The sequence below is a fragment of the Argiope bruennichi genome, chromosome 8, assembly GCF_947563725.1.
Source record: "Argiope bruennichi chromosome 8, qqArgBrue1.1, whole genome shotgun sequence".
NCBI lineage: Eukaryota > Metazoa > Arthropoda > Arachnida > Araneae > Araneidae > Argiope > Argiope bruennichi.
Window position 1 is genome coordinate 65,835,355 of NC_079158.1, and position 17,908 is coordinate 65,853,262.

Here is a 17,908-nt window from a genome sequence, read left to right on the forward strand (position 1 = left end):
TAATGTGATCTACTGAGCAAAAAATTGTTTTTAATTTCATTTCTTTTTATTTAGTACTAGCCGCCTTTGGCGACCAGCCGGTTCGCCAATCTTAATGTTCGTCAAAATTTTAATAATTAAATATTTTATGCAATTCCAACTTTAATAGATTGTTCAGCAAAATATTTTAAAACTTCAAATTTTGATAGTCATATAATTCACTCATAATATTATAAAGGCTTTCAGTCATAACGTGATATGTATCTCTCTCATTTTCTGTTACCCCTCGTAGAATTTATGCTTTAAATTAAAGTGTAAAGGATTAATCTGCAATTAATATAATAATATTTTTTTACTGAAACAAAGCATTTTTTTTTAATAATATGATTACTGATAATAGAGTCACTGAGCGTTTAAACTTTATGGGCACTAAAGAATATCTTTCTTAATTTATGTAATATCTCAAGAATTTGTCAACAAAATTTTCTCAGGTTCATCATGAATGGATCGATTCATTAACAATGTTTCATTTTAAATGCATCAAACACTAAGAAAATAAAATGAATCGTTTAAAATAATCGGTCGGAAACAGGTCTAAAAAAACTACTTAAAAAACGATGTACTTAAAATTATAAGCATATATAAAAAATATATATAACTAACATAAATACAATTTAATTACAAAAGCATGCAACGAACCTAAAAATAATTTAAATCATTGAAAACAGGTTAAAAAAAACTACTTAAAAAACGACGTACTTAAAACTATAAGCATATATAAAAAATATATAACTAACATAAATACAATTTACTTACAAAAGCATACAACTAACCTAAAAGTAATTTAAATCGTCCGTTGATAATGGTTGCCATGCCAACAATCAGAACACAGTGCGCATGCGTGAATTTTCTTCGCCTTTTACGGTAACGCAACTGCGTGAATTTTTCTACGCCAGTTGGGGTAACGTTATGCAGATTAGACATTTTTAATTTCCTTTATTCTGTGTTATTTTAATTCAAAAGTACTTCAGAATGAATCTGAAACATGGATTAATTAACAATGTTTAATTTTAAAGGCATAAAACATTAAGAAAATAAACAGAATCGTTTGAAATAATCCGCCGAAAAATCTTAACCCTAGCCTCATTACTGTTGGGAGAAAAAAAGAACTAAAGTCTAAATCATTTGGCGTTGGGGAAAATGGAAGATTATTTTGGCGAAAAAGTTGGCTGTGGGGAAAATGGAAGATTTTTTTGGCGGGAAAGTTACTTTTTAATTAATAATTAAAATTCTAATTAAAATTTCAAAAAAAAGGGACCCCAGGTGCACATTCCCGACCTCTAAGGTATACATGTACCAAATTTGGTAGCTTTATGTCAAATGACCTGGCCTGTAGAGCGCCAACACACACACACACACACACACACACACACACACACACACACACACACACACACACACACACACACACACACACACACACACACACACACACACACACATTGAGCTTTATTATAAGTATAGATTTGCTATTTTTGAGAATTCAAATGTTGCAAATGATCAACTTGATTTCAAAACCTGGCAAGTTGAAATTTTTATAAAAATGTAACTTATTTGAATTCTGATAGACAAAAAAATATTATTTTGAAATTCCTATAAGTTCAGTTCATCAAATTAGTGTTACTTGTGGTTATTTTAAACAGTTATTAATGTTTCCTGATATAATTTCCTTTTCCCGTTCTTTCTCTAAACTTATATGATTTGAAAGAAAGCTGATAAAAATGAAAGCAGGTAGTGTTATTTATTTTGTTAGATTTTTTTTGTAGTTTTTTTGTTTTATCTACTCGCTTTTGTGATCAATGTTTTTATATAATTTACTAGCTGACCCGGCAAACGTTGTTCTGCCATATATTATTTCTAGTGAATATTTTGGTTGTTAATGAATGCATTGTAAGTGTGTAGAGATAGGATCTATGACAGAAAGAGGAATGGAACGCTGTAGACGATGATCGCCGATGAAAACAAAAAACGCCAACCATTCATTTTCTCAATACAATGCATTTCATTAACTTAGCGAACATATACATTGTTTGATATCTTAAAAATTAAACGTAAAGTGAAAAAAGTAATATATTTTTTATCCTAAAGTATAAAAATGAAATAAAAAAATTAATATTCATTTCGAAGAGCAATCGAATATACGATATTTTATTGTCTGTCCGTCTTTAGCCAACACAAATAAGCTCGATGGTTTGCCCACGCTAGAGCATGCCACGTATAATTAATTGCCCGTGTGAAAAACATGGTGTGCTCAAATCTAAACCACAGACAGACATCTTTTGGCTTTGCGAACTTATTGATTGTCATTGCGAATGCCAATCTGATAGGAAATTGACCGCACTTGAATTCAGTTGGCACGTCTGTGAGAAGCATTGGAATTCGTATCAGCAAAACATTTTCGGCTCGGAATTTGCCATTCAAAATGGTGGCTTCGATAACGTTTTTCATCAATTGCACAGCCGTGCCATTGCACAGCCGTGGTGGATTGAAATTCTGAAGTAAAATAACCGGAGATCCAACTTTCAGTCGTAGAAGGTGTGGTGACATGCCTGTCAAATCCAGTGAATTCAAAAACTCTGTTGGATAATTTACAGCTTCGTTAGCATCGCGAACTGTATCGATCGATTTGTATGATACCAAGTCGCCTGGCAACTATTGCTGTATCTTGAAGTTTAAATCGTCGACTTCCATATTTTCTGCTGCCAAAATGGCTCTTTCTGCCAGCCACGCATGATTTATGTATTGTGTACGTACATCGGGAAATATGCGGCCAATGAGAGCATTTTGCTAATCAACGACAGTGCAGAAATGAGTGAGCAATTTTATGCATCCAGTATTTTCATAGACAGCAACTTTTCCATCGCCGATATCTAACAATTGGTCCGAGAATGTGTCAGCGGATGGATCTTGTAGCATTTGGACGCACTTGTTTATTTTTAGCTGGCCATTTTCAACATTACGCCACAGTGGCGATGATTTCAAGCAAGCGTTGATCTCATTGAACGTGGATAGAGACACCCTAATTACCTAGCGTTAGGAAATATACTTTACAACCTATTCTCATACCTACCAAATACACATAAAAAATTTCATAAAAATCGGTCGAGCCGTTTCGGAGGAGTACGAACACAAACATCGTGACACGAGATTTTTATATATTAGATTTGGAAATTTGTATAATTCTTCTGATAAATTATAATGTTCATTATAGTCAGTGATAGCTGCAATTGATGTTAAAATGTGATATAATTCTGTATTTAAAATGAAAGTTCTTTTATTTGACGGAGTTGAAATGGCCAAATTAAAAAGGAGTGGGTGGGCACTACAAAGCTTAAACTACTTTAGTCACCTGTAATATATATGGATCATAGAAGTAGTATGTAATATATAAAATATATACCCCCATTGAAATGTCTTTAATTGAAAACATGATCAAGATAGTCTTGCATTTATCTAATTACAGCCAGGCACCTTGTTACCACAGAACTAAGCCATATAAACATGTTTTGCATTGATGGGTATTTTAAAAATGTACTTCTATGATTCAAGTTAAGTTGACCATATTTAAATTTTGTTCTAACAATTTTGAGAGTATGAGTTTGTTATATTTGAATATTGAAACACTGTAATTTGAAGTTTCAAGATCATATGTTGAAGGGGAAAAAACTTGTATATTATGCATTATATTTTTTTATTCTGCAGAAATTTTAAAACTTTTTTATTTTAGGCTCAATTTGATGCTGAAGCTGATCCAAGTTATGTGCCATGCAGGTTTCCATCTCCTCATCCTCCTTCTCATCCTCCTCCTCGTCGCCCACTTAGATATTACTCAAGTGGTGATGATGATGACGAGAGCATATTTGATATACAAGGTGATTCACCAAACCGAGTAGCTTATGATTCATTAAGCACAACTCCTCTTTTGCGGGGAATACATTTTAGGCTGTCTCGATATCCAATATCCAGTGTATGTATTTTCCTTTTATTTTATATGAAGGGTTTTCAAAACTTGTATGAATTCTCTGTTGTCTAATTATTTTTATCATTGATGTTTGATATGTATAAGCAATCATTCCTTCTTTTTTTTACTGTCATTAATTTCCATTTACAATTTTTGATAGATTTTTATCATTTACTTTTCAGAAGAGCAATTTTTGCTTTATCTAATTATTTGTAGGAAATTTTTGATAGATTTTATTTTCTATAGATGTAATATTTTGTAAATTATCATCTAATCCTCATAAATTCTCATTGTCTTATGTTTTAGTTCCCTTCTTCTTCTTCTTTAAATCAACGTTGATTTGTATTGAAATTCTTGTTCCTGAATTCTTTGAATCTCTTAAACTTCCATATACATTTTTGGTTATATAATGCCTTTCTCATTAACCTTTTCAATGTGATAAATAAATTGTCACTGTAAGATTTGTTTAAATGTTTTATTCGCTGCTGAATTCGGCTAGAAAATAATTGCATCTCCTTATTCCCATTTTGCTGTATGTAAGATTTGCAAAGAGTATTACCAAGAATGTTAAAATACTGGTTATTTGTGAAAAATTTGAATTTGTTTCTTAAAATGTTCAGGTCAATGATGTTATTACCCATACTGTTATGACTTATCTAAGAAAATAAAAGGTGGCAAATAATATAATTTTGTTAGGGAATATATGCACTTCAGTCTTCTTTTAGTTGTTAGCTTTTAAGAGAAAACATTCCAGAAGCTATTTTTAGAATTGTTAATACATTCTATAAAGGAAGTTTTGAAATGTAATTGGCCATTGATAACTTTAATAAAGATAACTATTTCCAATTTGATTAATATTTTAAACAGCACAGTTCTTTAACATAGTTTTTTTTTTTTTTTTTTTTGTATATTTGGTATCTTTAAGTTTAGATATTTCATTTGTATGTTGTTATTGATTGCTATAGGTTTTTAAGCTTCCTATAAATTTGGGCCTTAATTTCTTTGCATTTTTACTAATTTATTAATTACCATGAGCTGAATTTCTGATGTGCTTTATTGTATTGAATAATTATGTATTTATTACTCTGAAAAAATTATTTATATTTATTTAACTTCTGATGTAAGATTTGCAATATTTTACAAATTCAAACTCCAGCTTTCTCTCCCCCCCCCCAACTTTTGGAAATTCTTAAGTTATATGAAATATTAATCAAGCCACTAACTTTTTTAATATGAATTTTAGTTCCTCTGTTTATTTATCTGTTTAATCAAGTTTTTTTTTTAAATGTTTGTTTACTGTTCTTTACATTGATAATCTGGTTGTGTGATTATGTCTATTTTTATTATATTCTTTGTTGTTCCTTCTATAATGTTTTTATGGCTCAAAAAGTTTTTCTTTATGATAAATAATTTTTTGTGCATCTTTTATTTCAATTGAAGGATTCTTAAATGTCAATTGGTTATATTATAGAGTGGTAGTGGTAGGCCAAATACAAGGAATCGTCGTAGAATTGCTGATATTGAATCACATCTCATGAATCTTCACTCGACTACTTTTAATTTATTCAATTTGGATACTTCTGAGGACAGCTATGAAGTAAGAATATATTTTTGCTTTGTTAATTATATAAAAAATTTCTATATTAAAAAAAAATAATTTGGAAAAAAAGTTATCTTAGTTGAGAATTAGTTGGAAAATCTAGCAAAATTAAATTTTTGTCATTTTCAAAATAAGCTCAAATTTTTAAAACAATTTAAATTTCTATGAAAAAATTGGATTTTCTTAGCCTCTCCGTCATAAAAGAAAGTGCTTAACCAAGAAACTTACTTTGACAAGGCCAGAACATTTTTAAGGACCCTACAGATTTTGGATGTAATTTTCTTAAATTAAGATTCAAGCATTATATTGTGAAGGATGTCTCTATAAGTATATATATGTGTTCTATAAAAGCTGGATCAATTTTTTGCTACATAATTATCTGTTTTGAAACAAGTTACTTGTAGTAAGCTATATATATATGTAATGATAATCTATAAATCTAAATTAAATCCTAATTATTTTCCTAATTTTTATCTTAATTAAACCCATATTAAGTTAATTCTAAAATGTTCTTTTATTTCCTGATCCAGTTCCACCTTTTTTATTAATGGAATATGAGCTCTGTAAAAATGCTTAAATAAGCAGTTCTCTTTGAGTAAAGGGATAAAAATTTGTCAAGCTAACAAATTCTTTTAAAATATAACTATATTCCCCTTACCTAAAATGACACATATAAAGTATCCCTATAAGAATCTCATAGTATAAAGTCCTTGGGAATAAATATTTTGGTCTCTTTTGCTTTCCTGATCTTGTATAACTTGTGAACGGACTTCAGTTCATCATCTCTTCGCATGAATTATGACTTCTGAGATGGAACAAAAGCGAAGTGTAAAAATTCAAAGTGTCTTCTCTCTCTTTGGCAACACAACTGCTAAAAAAATAGTGTTTTTAGATTATTAATGTTGAAAACAGTTTTATGAATAAATATTTTGGATACAATTTATTTAATAATAATTTTGCAGATCCTATTGTTTTGCTTTCTTTACCAAAAATATAAATATTTTGTTTTCTTTAAGGCATTTTTGGGACTGGCAGAGATTAATGGAGAAGTTTCTCGTGGTTTGCAAAGAACTGAAATTAATAGACTGCCTACCAGAAAATATGTTATTCCAAATGGAGCATCCTCTTCAAAAAATACAGAATTACCACATAAAAGAGCTGAATTGAATAAAGAATGCCAAGTATGTTTGAATGATTATGTGAATGGGGATGTGCTTAGAATTCTTCCTTGCTTTCACGAATTTCACACACCTTGCATTGATCCATGGCTGAAGGTAAAAATTCATTTTGGTCTTTATGTTGTTATAAAATGGATATTGATTAAAAAATTCTATAGGTTTTAATAAATTTGTGTCTGGTTAATATTTCATTATAGATACTGACTTGATAATGAAAGCAAAAATTAATAAAGTGTATTATTGCGATTAAACAATCGTGGGAATGTTGCCATAAAATAAAAGGTATCAATTTATTACTCAATATTTATTACACTTTCAAAGTTATCTCCTCTAGTTGCAGTGCACTTCTGCTACTATTTTTCGGCCTTAAAAACATACTTTATATTCCTTTCTATGAAATTTCGTCAGAGTTCATTGCAAATTTTCTTTTATCACATCAATAAACTCAAAACAATGGCCACAAAGATGTAGTTTCAATCATGGAAATGATTATATTGTATGTTATCACATGAACAAAAAGATTGTAAATCATATTTGTTGAATTTATTTTATCAAAAATTCATGTGTAATAATAGCACTGTGTAGTGGCTTTCAATAGGCAGCTGCCTAGGGCTGCAAGGCTGAAAAAGGCCAGCAATATATCAGTTATAGAGCTTTATTTTTCTGGTTGCCAAATAAAATTTAGAAAAATGCAATTCTATGAATTGTAAAATATTAGGATTAATATTTTATAAAATAAAATTAGTCAGAGTCTTATATATTTCATTACACTCACTGTAGTCATAATAGAAAAATAAAAATAAATGCAATTTGCAGAGTTGATGTTATGCTAAAATTATCATCCGCCCCCTTTTTTTTTTTTGTAATTAGTGTAAGATTTTTCCTCATTTCTAATTCATTGCATGGTTGTTGTTCAGTTTCATTCAGTGATTACATGAATTCATTGCAAGTACATTGAATTGCTCCAGTTTGGAAGCATCAAATCAATAAACTTTGTTGTTGAAAGAATTACTAGCTTATTTATTTTGAATATTAAAATTCTTCCCATCATATGACCTAATGAGTTAGAAATAAACATTTTGTTCTTCATGAAAAATTATTAATAAAATAATAATTTTTTAATGTAAAATAACATATTAAAATGACAAAAAGCTTTTTGAAATTAATTTGATTAGTTAATTAAAAGAAGGCCCTCATGATGTACACTGTCTATATTACAAAATGCTAAAATCCACCACTTGCTGTGTGAGAACAATCCATGGATTATCTCAGTACAGTGCTGATTATTTGCAAAGTTTTCATATTTGTAATGTCTTTAATTACTAAACTATTATCATTAGGAACCAATTTGCTAATTCAATAATTTGTTGATTGAACTAAATTGTTTGTCAGAATTTGATTCTTTATAATGGGTTCTCTACTTTCTTTAAATATTTTGTACTGCTCAAAGACTCTTATCTTTGATAAACAGTTGCTTTTAAAGGATTTTTTTGAAACATTTAAAATATTTTAATAGCACATATTGCATTGTAAAAACAAATTTTAATGCACAATCCTTGCTTAGTTACATTTACCAATTTGGAAAACCAAACAAACTTAAGATTTTGGTTTCAATAAAAACAAAATTCTTTTTTGACAATATTATGAAATCAAATACTGAGTGATGCCAAATATATGTTTAAATTATGAAAGTATTCCATAAAAGTTTACAAATGCCTTCTATTATATAATATAGAGAGAAAAATTAATAGTCAAAAATGGCTGTATGGCTGATACTTATTGTTCACATTTGTGTATGCTTTGTAACTATCCTTTTATCCTATGGCCAATTTCCCTTTTAAGTAGGATGCCACAAACAGCAAATGTAATATCTGATTTTGGCATATAAGTTAATGCTATATTAATTCTAAGGAAAGATAAAAAAGTGACGTCATTTCAAAGTCCCTTGAGATTTAATAAAATCATGTAACCACATTATATTTTTTAATAAGTATTTTGTAGTTACAAATTCTGTTAGATGCAAATTAGAAAGTTCTAGGCATTGGCTAGGCATCTGGTGCTAAATTTAGTGAGTTAGTGACTAAATTGATGAAATTCTTCGACAAGCTTTGTGAAAATTCCAGATTTCACTGAGATTATAAAAAATGTTAGCTACTATTATTTCAGAGAGTTGGGGATTTTGCTCCAATTGAGTAAGGTGATCTTTGCTGTTTGCAAGATCCTACTTAAACTTTTGTTTGTTGGTATTTGATCATATCATGAGCCAGTGTTTCATTGAGGAAGTACATCTTTTGTGAAGGTTTGCCTTTTTCAGTACTTGTAAGTTAGCTAAGGTTTTCTTGAATTTAAATTATAAATGGTTAAATAAAAATTGGTTCTTTTTACTTCTATCTAATGTAAATAATAACTGTAAATATATCTTTTTTTTTTTTTTTAAATTTACTCAGTCTATGATCCCATTCATCGTAAATAGTAACTATTACTGACATATTATGGAATTGCAGTATATTCAGAAATTTAAATTAAGAAAACTGAGTTTAATAGTTGTATAGAGGGAGAAAATATTTGCATAACTAAAATCGTATAATTATTTCAAAATTTTTATAGATTAGTATAATATTATTTGTATAGTGCAATATATATTTTAACTTGCATAATGAAAGTATCATTCAAATTTCTTAACAAGTATAAAGGCAAAAAAAAAAAAAGTATTTTTAAGAACTTTAGAAAAGAATTAGTGCTTGTACTGAATGAAATTGGTGAAGTAGCGACGATTGACCTGAAGTTGGTTGAGCTAAAGAATAAACTAACTGAAAGCAAAGAATATAAGAGATGATGAAGAGTTTATTAGAAATTATTTGATTTTGACAGTGGAAAGTAGAAGTCAAGAAGAGGAAAATAAAAGACGAGTAGAAGAAAATCGAAAACAGGCAGAGGAAAACCATGGGAGAAGAATGGAAGAATTACAATGCAAAGTAGAACTGGCCAGATTGCAGAATAATGAAAACGCAAGTTTGAGTGGCAGTGATCGCAATGAAGATGAAAATGGAATGTCCCTCTATAAACTTATTAAAGGAGTGGAAATTTTGACAATCCCGGTACCACAAAAAACAGAATCTTGGAATATATGTTTCGATTCGATTGAATGAGCCTTTAGACATAAGAAAGTTCCAGAAGAATTTCAAGCGGAAATCCTGTTGAGATTACTTCGTGAAAAGGTTTCGACAAGGTGCTGATCTATTTCAGGGCTCAACTTAGCCTAATTGGGGCCCGGAGCAAAAACTCCTTTGTCCCCCCCCCCTTCTGCTTCATACTTTAGTTATGAAGAAATGAACTTTATGGAGGTATTTAAATTTTTCACCTCATTATAGATATATAAAAAGAAAATTGACTAGAACCTAAAATAACTATAAAGTCCCACCCTCCAATGGTCAGACAAAATATCGTTCTATCTATTTTATTCTTTAAAGAAGGAAACGTAAAATAAACTTTGTATTCGATTTGGGGACCCCTCTGATGTGGGGGCCTGAGGCAACTGCCCCATATGCCTCTGCCTTAGTCAGGCTCTGTCTCTATGCATGAAGAAGATATGAAGGATTATGCTAAAATGAACACTCTAATTTAAAAAGAATCCAAACCAACACCTCAGGCTTGTCTGTAAAACTTCCGAAGTGCAAAGAGAAACTCATATCCAGTTTGCATCCAGATTGATGTCTATGTGTGAATATTATTGTAAATTGAGAAATGTAAAAAATTTTTAGGCCCCGAAAGAAGTTATAGTTTTGGATAAATTGTTTGACTCGCTGGCAAGGAAACTGCACCTCATATTTACATATGACAGGGAAGAAAATGGCTCAAACCACAGGATCTTGCTAAGGAATGCGACATTTACTTTGGAGCAAAACAGAAACCAATCAATGAGGTCCGGAGTGATTTTAGAAAACCCAACTTTTCATCTAGTAAATATATTCCTCCTCACCATAGAAGAGAAATTACAAGAGTAAATGATAGTATTCTAAAACGAAAGTCATCTGCATCTATTGTGTGGATAATCGAAGAAGGAATGAAATTACAAGATAACATGATAGAAATTTTAAGGGGAATAATGACACTTCGAACCAAGGAATAGTAGCTAAAGTGGAATCTTCACACTTGCAAGCGGAACCAAATCAAAATTTGTTTACACTTACCTCTAAAGAAGATCAATGTTTATATTAATTAAAAAAAATTGAAGCAATTATTGATATTATTATTATATTATATTGTTCATTCATCATTGGTACCTTATTTATATGATAAGAAGGAAGCAAGATTTTTTTTTTAACACCTGCATTTGGGAAACAAATAGAGGCGAGAGTCAATAGAATCCCCATTTACTATAGGAATCGAGTGAATTTATTTAATAATGTGGATACGCTAATTGCAGTAACTGACAAATTTAATATTCCCTGCTTGAGTTTCACTGTTCCAGTTAATGTATGGAAGACAGGCAAGAGGTCCTTTGGCTGTACTAAAATCAACTTGGTCTGGAGAGATTTCTCCATGTACAAATATGAGCTTATCTGCAGTGAAATACCTACAGAAACTGAAAATGAAGAAGCTGCTGAACTAGTGAAAGTATTTGCCGAGAAGAGACAACAATCCTTCGCTGATTATTTTAATAGGGGAACTGCATCGAAAAGCTTTATGATTGGAGATTTTGTATATTTACTCATTCTGGACTTGAGCAACAAATTGTATGTTAGGTGACTGGACCTGGTGAAATAGTTATAATCATTCTGCCACATTCCTACGTAGTTAAGTTACCTGATGGAAAAAGGAGAGTCCATGTGAATCCGAAAATTCCAGGTCAATGCTGTGGGAGTTATTTTTGAGGATGAGGAAGAATTCGGGGAAATTGTAACAGTTCCTGAGAAAGATTATTCTGTGCCTTTGAAGGAAAATGAAATGAGCGAGATAGAAATGGATAATTTAAATTAACAACAGAGAAAACAGATAAAAATGCTGATTAAAAAAACATCAAGGATTATTTACCGGAAAACTCAAAAAAGCAAAAGTTGAGGAACATAAAATTCGCTTGATACCAAATATGGAGCGGAAGAAGCCGTATACTTATAGAATACCAGAGGCTTTAAAGAAAAAAGTTAATGAACAGGTGGGCGAATTATTGGAAGCAGGATTAATAGAAGAAAATGATGCCGACATAACTCATCCAGTTCTCTGCGTTAGTAAAATAGACGGGAGTGTCAGACTTTGTGTAGATTACTGTACCCTGAATGCTGTTGCAAAACCAGATGATTTTCCTAAGGGAAAATGCTGTTGATTTAATATATAGTATATGTAAAACTAACATCATAACTTTGGACCTATTAAAAGGGATACTGGAAGAGCAGAATAAAGACATTAGGGTGGAACGAAGAAACGAACTTTTGATTTTTAACTTGGAATTGCGTAGAAAAGTTGCCTTTTGGTGTTCATAAGGCAACTTTTGAGCAATATTAGAGTACGTCTTGAGGTGCCGCAAGAGCATTAAAGCTTCAGAAAATTGAAATTTTTGCTACATTTTAAAGTTTTGTTTTTACGAAATAATCAACTTTTGATTTTTAATTTGTAATAGCGTGGAAAAGATGTCTTTTGGTATACATAAAATAAATAAAAATTATAAAAAAATATTAGAGTACATTTTGTGGTGCCACTAGGACATTAAATTTTCTAAAAACACACTTTTCGCAAGCTTTCATTAGGAAATAAAAAGCTTTAAATAGGCGTTATAATATGAGTAGAAAAATAAAAACAGTTGTATTCTAGCATTGGTATGGCATCCAGGAAGCCGAGTCATCTCTGAAGTACATGTTATTGAAGCGGAGTTATGTCTGCGTTTAGTGATGAGATCAGAGCTGATGCCGAGTTCAGTTGAGTTTGAGTGTATTTTGTCAGTTGTTTGTCCGTCTATTGTGTAATGATTAACGTAACTGATTTGTGAACTTATACGTTTGTGTACTTTGTAGTTAGTAAAAATGGCTCAAGTTAAATTAATGATAACAAGACAAATGTCAAAATGCCCTATTTTTGGGAAATTTAGCGATTTGCTTGAAGTTGAACTGCTTACTTATGAATCTGTTATGAAGTGCTATTGTTATATTAGACATAACTAGAGCTTCTATTTCCGTTATTTCCTAGCAAAAGAATTTTACAAATAATAAAAGCTTATCATGCTAAATACAGGAATTTATTAAAGATTAAAATAAGTTTGATTCCAACCTCAGAAAATTCAGAGAAGAAGCTAAATGTTTATTTGATGTTGCTGCTTGTAAATGTGTAAATTGTAATACTTGCACTTGCATAAAAGAAAACAAAGTTTCGGTTATGGAACAAGAGTTTCTAAATGATCAAAGTTCTGAAAGGAAAATGGTTATTGGTAACATTGATATAGCTACCACAAGTGCCTTTGCGGAAGAGAGAAGGAAGAAAAAGTAAACAACTACAAAGAATAGTTAAGTTTAAAACAGGCAAAAAATACTAGTGTGCCAGAAATGGTTATTGACAGAGCTGAAGAACAACAGTGTTCTTTAAAAGATCACATAAAAGAAGAGACAGACCAACCAGATCCATCAAATAGACAAGAAGAGATAAAACTACCAGACCCTTCGAAACTGAACGAAGAGAAAAGCACTCAAATGCATATTAAATTGCCATCTGTAGCTTCCATTGCTGACCGTATTGGAATATCAGAGCTGCTGCAGCTATTGCTAGTGTTGCTTTACAGGATTTGGGTATAATCACAGAAGAAGACAAAACAATAGACAGGTTGAAAATTAAAAGAGCAAGATCAACAAATCGAAGAGTTTTCATTAAAGACATTCGTTATACTCAGATAACCGAAAACAAAGGATTGTTTTTTTATGGGAGAAAATACATAACAATTGTTCAAGAAAAGAAAAGTAGTAAATTGTATAAAAAAGTTATTTCAGATGTGTACATTTCACTTATAGAGGAACCAAACTCAAAGTTTTAAGGCCATGTAGCACCTAAATCTGGCACTGGAAAAGACACAGCAGACAGTATATTTCAATTTCTTAAAGATAGAGAACACAACAAATAACTTTTGAACTGTTGTAAACACTGGGTATAATAATGGTGTGATTTCTTTGATGGAAATGGAAATAGGAAGACCTTTACAATGATTAATCTGTTTGTTCCATTGTAATGAGTTACCATTGTGACATCTTTTTTGTCATTTAAATGGTAAAACGAAAAGATCCAATGAGTTTAAAGGAGAAATAGGTCAGCAGCTAGAAAACTGTGCTAGTCTTTCTGTGGTTACCTTCTTGCCACTTGAAGACCTTCCTCATCTGGAAGACAAAAATGATTTAAGTACAGATCAAAAATATTTATTGGATATGTGTATCGCTGTATCAAGTAGAAATTCTTCATTGGATTTATCTTTAAGAAACCCTGGAAAACTTGCTCTCTCCAGGTAGTAACATTAGCCAATCGCTTGCTTCGATTGTATGTGACAACTGAAAATCCTAAGACTCTGGCTGAGTACATTGTGAAAGTGTTTGTTCATGTGAGGTTTAATATTAAGTTAAAACCATCATGTACGAATGGTACCAAACATTTGTTTAATCTTATCTCGCATTCACGCTATCTCTCTGACGATCTCACGAACATTACAGACCCTATTATTCAAAGAAATGGGTAGTTTTCTGCTCCAGAAAATATCCTTTTATCCATACTAAGTGATGAACGTAAAATTCAAAGAGAAATTGGTTTACAACGTGTTTTAAAAGTAAGAACAGAAAGTAGAGACATAGTTAGGAAGTTCAAAGTTTCAAAGATAAACTTCAATGCAAAGGATTACATGGAAATGATGTCATGGCTTGAAAATGATGTAACTAAGACCCCCTTGTTAAAACGTGTTTCCAGTGACTCTCTCAAAGACTTTATACTGAAGGCATCTGAAGTTGAACTAAATAATATAGTGGACTCGGTATTCGACTTTTTCCGGCTTCTTTGTCACACGCAAGCTGTGGAAAGAGCTGTAAAACTGGTAACCGAATTTGCCCAAAATATCTGTGGTTCAGTGCAAGAGAAGCATACATAACAGCAAAAATTGACTCATGTGTAAATATGCCAAAATTTAATACAAAAAAAAAATGTTTTAATGTGGCGATGAAGTAGAAAGAAAGATTTTGAACTATGGTATTTGTAATCATTAAGGATACAAAAATAAAAAACAAAATTTAACATTCAATATATTTTTTGTATTATTTTATTTTCTATTTAAGAATTTTTCAAGTTGTAGTACTTATATATGTATTTAAAACAATCTTTTGTAATATCATATCCACGAAAAATTCATAAATTTCTTTTTATCAAAGTTTATAATTTTTCAATTTTTTACAAACTTTAAGTTTTTTGGGGCACCTCAAGATGTTATAGTATTGCAACCAAATAAATAAAAAAAATTTTTTTTGAACCTAAAAGGCGCCTTTTTCTCACTATTACCAAACTGAAATCGAAAAAATAAATTTAAAGGCCCATTTTAAAATTTGTCAGTTTTTTTCAAATTTCAAGCTCTTTGCAGAACTTCAAGATATTGCAATATTGAAACCAAATTTTCAATTATTCTTTATGAATCTAAAAGGCAACTTTTCCCCACTATTACCAAACTAAAATCGGTGGGAAAAAATTAAGGCCGTTTTCGTTCCACCCTACTATACATCTTGTAAAACTCAGAGATCAATATTGATTTAAAGTTTTACTTTTTGGATATAAAAATTCTGCATCCACATTTCAAAGAGTCATAAATAATATTTTAAAAGATTGTAGTGAATTCGCAAGAGCTTACATCGACGGTATTATAATATTTCCCTCTGACTTTGAAACTCGTCTACAACATCTGGATTGTATGTTTACAAAATTAGACGAACTTGGTTTCACTGTAAACTCGAAGAAATGCTCATTTGCGAGAACTCAAATGAATTATCTCGGACACATAACAGGATCTGGGAAGCATCAACCAGATCCAGAAAAAAAACAAGAGCAACACAAGAGTTGGAAGTACCAAGAACAAAAACCCAGCTTAAAAGTGCACTTGGATTGCTGAACTATTACAGAGATTATATCCCAAATTATGCAGAAACTGCTCATCCCCTTCCAGAATTGACGAAGAAACGACCACTGGAAGTCCTTGACTGGAAAGAAGTGCATCAAGAATCCTTTCAAGAACTGAAAGATAAATTTTTCAAAACTACAGAACTTCATGCGCCATCACTGGAACGGCCTTTCCTTATCCATACAGATGCATCTCAAATAGGCATTGGAGCATGTTTATCACGTACAGTGGAAAGCAATATCCTATCTGCTATGCGAGTCAGAAATTAACTCGAGCATAAACTCAATGGCCAACGATAGAGAGAGTGGCTTGCACAATAGTATGGCCCTTTAAGAAATTCGAACCTTGGATTTTCGGAGCTTCTATTAGGATCATCAGTGACCATAATCCCCTAACAAACATACATCGTTAAAAATGCTCGGCAGTCATTAAAGTTGCAACGATGGACACTTGCCTTGCAGAGGTATCACCTAGATGTAGAGCATTGTCCAGGAAGCAAACTTGTGAATGCAGATGCGTTGTCTAGACTGCCTGTCTCTACTGAAGACTGTAAATAGTATTTTCATTTATAATTTTAGCATATGTATGTAAATTTTTTAATTCTTAAATTTTATCACTTGTTATTGAACTTATATGTAACATATTTGTATTGTAATGTTTCGGCTGCTCGTCACAATGGTGGACAAAATGTTCTAATTTCAGATAACAATTAAATTGAGATTAATCATTATCTTGGGGGAAAGGTGTGATGTTTGGCCGCCATTGGCGACGTCTGCGGAAACGATTGGCAAGATTTGCCATCCGTTTCCATAATATATTATTGTGTAAATATTGAATGAATTTGTGTTTTGTGATATTTGTATGATTTTATTGTGAGCATATGTACAAATTAGTAAATCATGAAAACAGCAATTTTTTGTATAGAAAAAGGATATTATTTTTAATGTAAAAATTAACATTTATACCTTGCTTTCTTTTTTAAAATGGCCTTTGAAAATTTTTAATTTTTGATTATTTTTCTTACAGATCAACCACACATGTCCTGTGTGCCGAGTAATTGTGAATTTGGAAGAATAAATATGCATACATTAGTTAAAGACATTCCTGAATTGTGCTTATTAAAATAAAAAAAAGTAATGTAAAAAAGTTTTTTAAAAAATGAAATTTCTTGAGAAATTGATTTTTTTTTTTTTTGTGTTTTATTTAGTTTTAAGAGAAATTTTCATTAACATATTTTAGCTCATACTGCAAATTATTTTTATGTTATAAAATTTTGTAAAATAATAATTAACATTTATTTTATGTAAAATAAGGAGACTAGTTATTATTATTTTTTTAACTCCTTGTTAAAGAGTATTGAATGGAATGTAAAACTGATTTCATGAGCAAGAAGCAAAAAAGTTCAAAATGTAAAAAAATTTAAGTTTCTTTTTTTGACTTTTAAAGGCAATATATGTGCTGTGATTATTAGTTAATTAATACTTGAATGAATTGATAAAATATTGGAAAATTATGTAATCAATATTGTAATTGTGGATGTTTTTAGAACTAATAAAATTTTTGTTTCACAAATGTGAAGCCAAATATTTGTTCATTTGCAATTGGTGTTGACAGCAGTATGTAATGCTATTAAATTTTATTTTCAATTCTTTTCAAAACACATTTTTAAGAGATATTTTTTATTATGATTTGCACAGTTAATACATAATAGGATAAAAAATACAAGATGGACGCTTCATTTGTAATCTTATCTATATTTTCTCCAAATGAATATTTTTTAAACATATTAACAATTAAATATTTAATCACATTTGCTTTTTATATTGATGTTAGAATTTTTATTTGTCGATTTTGATAGTTTTTTTATGGCAGTACTATTTTTCCTTGTATAGTTTCAAAATTTTATCCATTTCTATAAAATAAGTTACAGATGCTTTGTTTTAACAATTTTTCATCATATTATTTTTTTAAATCATATGTATATTGAACTATATATATAAAAATATATA

The 17,908-nt window shown here is 30.4% G+C and overlaps 1 protein-coding gene across 2 annotated transcripts in view; it reads left to right on the forward strand.

The window, feature by feature from the left end:
* LOC129981845 (dentin sialophosphoprotein-like) overlaps nucleotides 1–17,380 on the forward strand; it is a 74,924-nt gene extending 57,544 nt beyond the window's left edge. Inside the window, exons 5-8 of one of the 2 annotated variants that reach the window (XM_056092869.1) lie at nucleotides 3,767–4,006; nucleotides 5,472–5,597; nucleotides 6,617–6,874; nucleotides 16,926–17,380. In XM_056092869.1, the coding sequence (XP_055948844.1) occupies nucleotides 3,767–4,006; nucleotides 5,472–5,597; nucleotides 6,617–6,874; nucleotides 16,926–16,976 (675 nt within the window). In that variant the 3' untranslated portion in view covers nucleotides 16,977–17,380. The remainder of the gene's footprint in view (nucleotides 1–3,766; nucleotides 4,007–5,471; nucleotides 5,598–6,616; nucleotides 6,875–16,925) is intronic. The other variant, XM_056092870.1, reaches the window with a different exon arrangement.
* The last annotated feature ends 528 nt before the right edge of the window (nucleotides 17,381–17,908 follow it).